General features: G+C 36.8%; 1 protein-coding gene across 1 annotated transcript in view; it reads left to right on the forward strand.

Annotated features, from left to right (window-relative positions):
- APBA2 (amyloid beta precursor protein binding family A member 2) overlaps positions 1-1,569 on the forward strand; it is a gene marked incomplete in the record, with an annotated part of 214,807 nt that extends 213,238 nt beyond the window's left edge. The window contains 1 exon segment of the mRNA XM_072399087.1: positions 753-1,569. Within this exon segment, the coding sequence (XP_072255188.1) occupies positions 753-824 (72 nt within the window).
- Between the last annotated feature and the right edge of the window lie 6 nt (positions 1,570-1,575).

The raw sequence follows: 1,575 nt of genomic DNA on the forward strand, positions 1-1,575 counted from the left end.
TTACATATAAACCTCATGGACAGCCTGTATCTTGTACCTTTTGCTGCTACCTCCATCATACCCTTCAGCACATTTGACACATTCTGGAGTGTCTGATAACCTAAACTTGAGCTGACTATGGATTCATCCTTTAACTTCCTATACCACTGAAGGGCACAACAGTATAAAGGGGCTGAACACCTAAACCCCTGACAGAGGCTGCAGTCTTAGCACAGTGCCATTTCAGACCCACCATAAACTGCAGCATCCGGCATGGACTCAACCGTGATCCTCCAATCCAGTGATCTCTAATCCATTTCAATGGTAGAGGTTAGGAACCATCTTGTGTGGCTGCACAAAACAGCAGCAGTTTGATGTGCACCCAGGAGCTGACAGTCCTTTTCTTTGCCATATATAGGCCTACTAGTGGTGACTCCAGTCCTGAAGAAGGATGATTGGGGTGCAGTGGGGCAGAACAGGATTGTCTCACTAGTATTGGATACATGTATAAATAAAACGTAGTTTAGTAACTATTTATATGATACATAAATAAGTATATATTTTTAATGGAAACTATACAAGTATGTATTTTTGTACTATGTAATATTTCTGTATTGTAAAAGTTTCCCATACAATTTGAGATATGATTTCATGGCTGGATTATCTGCAGGTAATAAAGAAAGACTGAATGAGTGCACCTGATGCTGGGCTATAGCTGTGGAGCTGTATCCTGCTAACCTCAATTTCACTGGTCTCTTTTCTTTGTGTCACAGATTCATATGAAGACCATGCCAGCAGCGATGTTCAGACTTCTCACTGGGCAGGAAACCCCTCTTTACATATAACAATGAGCAGCCATAAAGAAGATCCTAGATCAATCCTATTTCAATACATCCGTACATCAGAAGGGATATTGAACAGACATTTTGTATTTTGAAAAAAAGGATAATAAATATCATCAGACTTTTGCTGTTTTTCTTTCTTTTAGCTTTCCTTTTTTTTTTGTTCTTTTATTTTTATTTTTTGCTTCTTTTGTTTGCCAAAGGAGATGCCAGTACTGAGCGTGTTCATCAGCAACAAGGACAATTTGTAAAATACAGATATTTTGGACTGATTCTTCTTGAAGAATAGTGACAAGGATATTTATTTGTTATCGTACATGTAGTGTTTAAGTGTAAGTGCTGTATGTTACATCGGTGAGTGTGGAAAGATGGTTATACTGCACAGTGCATTCTGGAGGTCAGTGTAGGTCAAGCTAATATGGTCATAGGGAAACTCAATGATGTGTAATTTACACAATCTCTACAATCTCAAAATTTTCCATATCTTTGCTAGCATTTCAACTAAATATTCTGAAGAAATTTATATCAATTATGTTTATTTGATTTATTAGTCCAATTTGGTTTTGATTCTATAAATCAAGGAACAATACGCACACTGCAATAGCCCAATGGACTGATCAGAAATAATCTTTCATTGTTTTAAAGAGGATGAAAGCTAGTTGCTATTTGTAAATCCACATCATGGTCCTTTTTGCTAAGGCCTTGAGTTCCATTTCCCTGACATTTTCTGTATATTTACTTATTTTATTATATT

This window comes from Pyxicephalus adspersus, chromosome 2, assembly GCF_032062135.1.
Source record: "Pyxicephalus adspersus chromosome 2, UCB_Pads_2.0, whole genome shotgun sequence".
In the NCBI taxonomy this organism is placed as follows: Eukaryota; Metazoa; Chordata; class Amphibia; order Anura; family Pyxicephalidae; genus Pyxicephalus; species Pyxicephalus adspersus.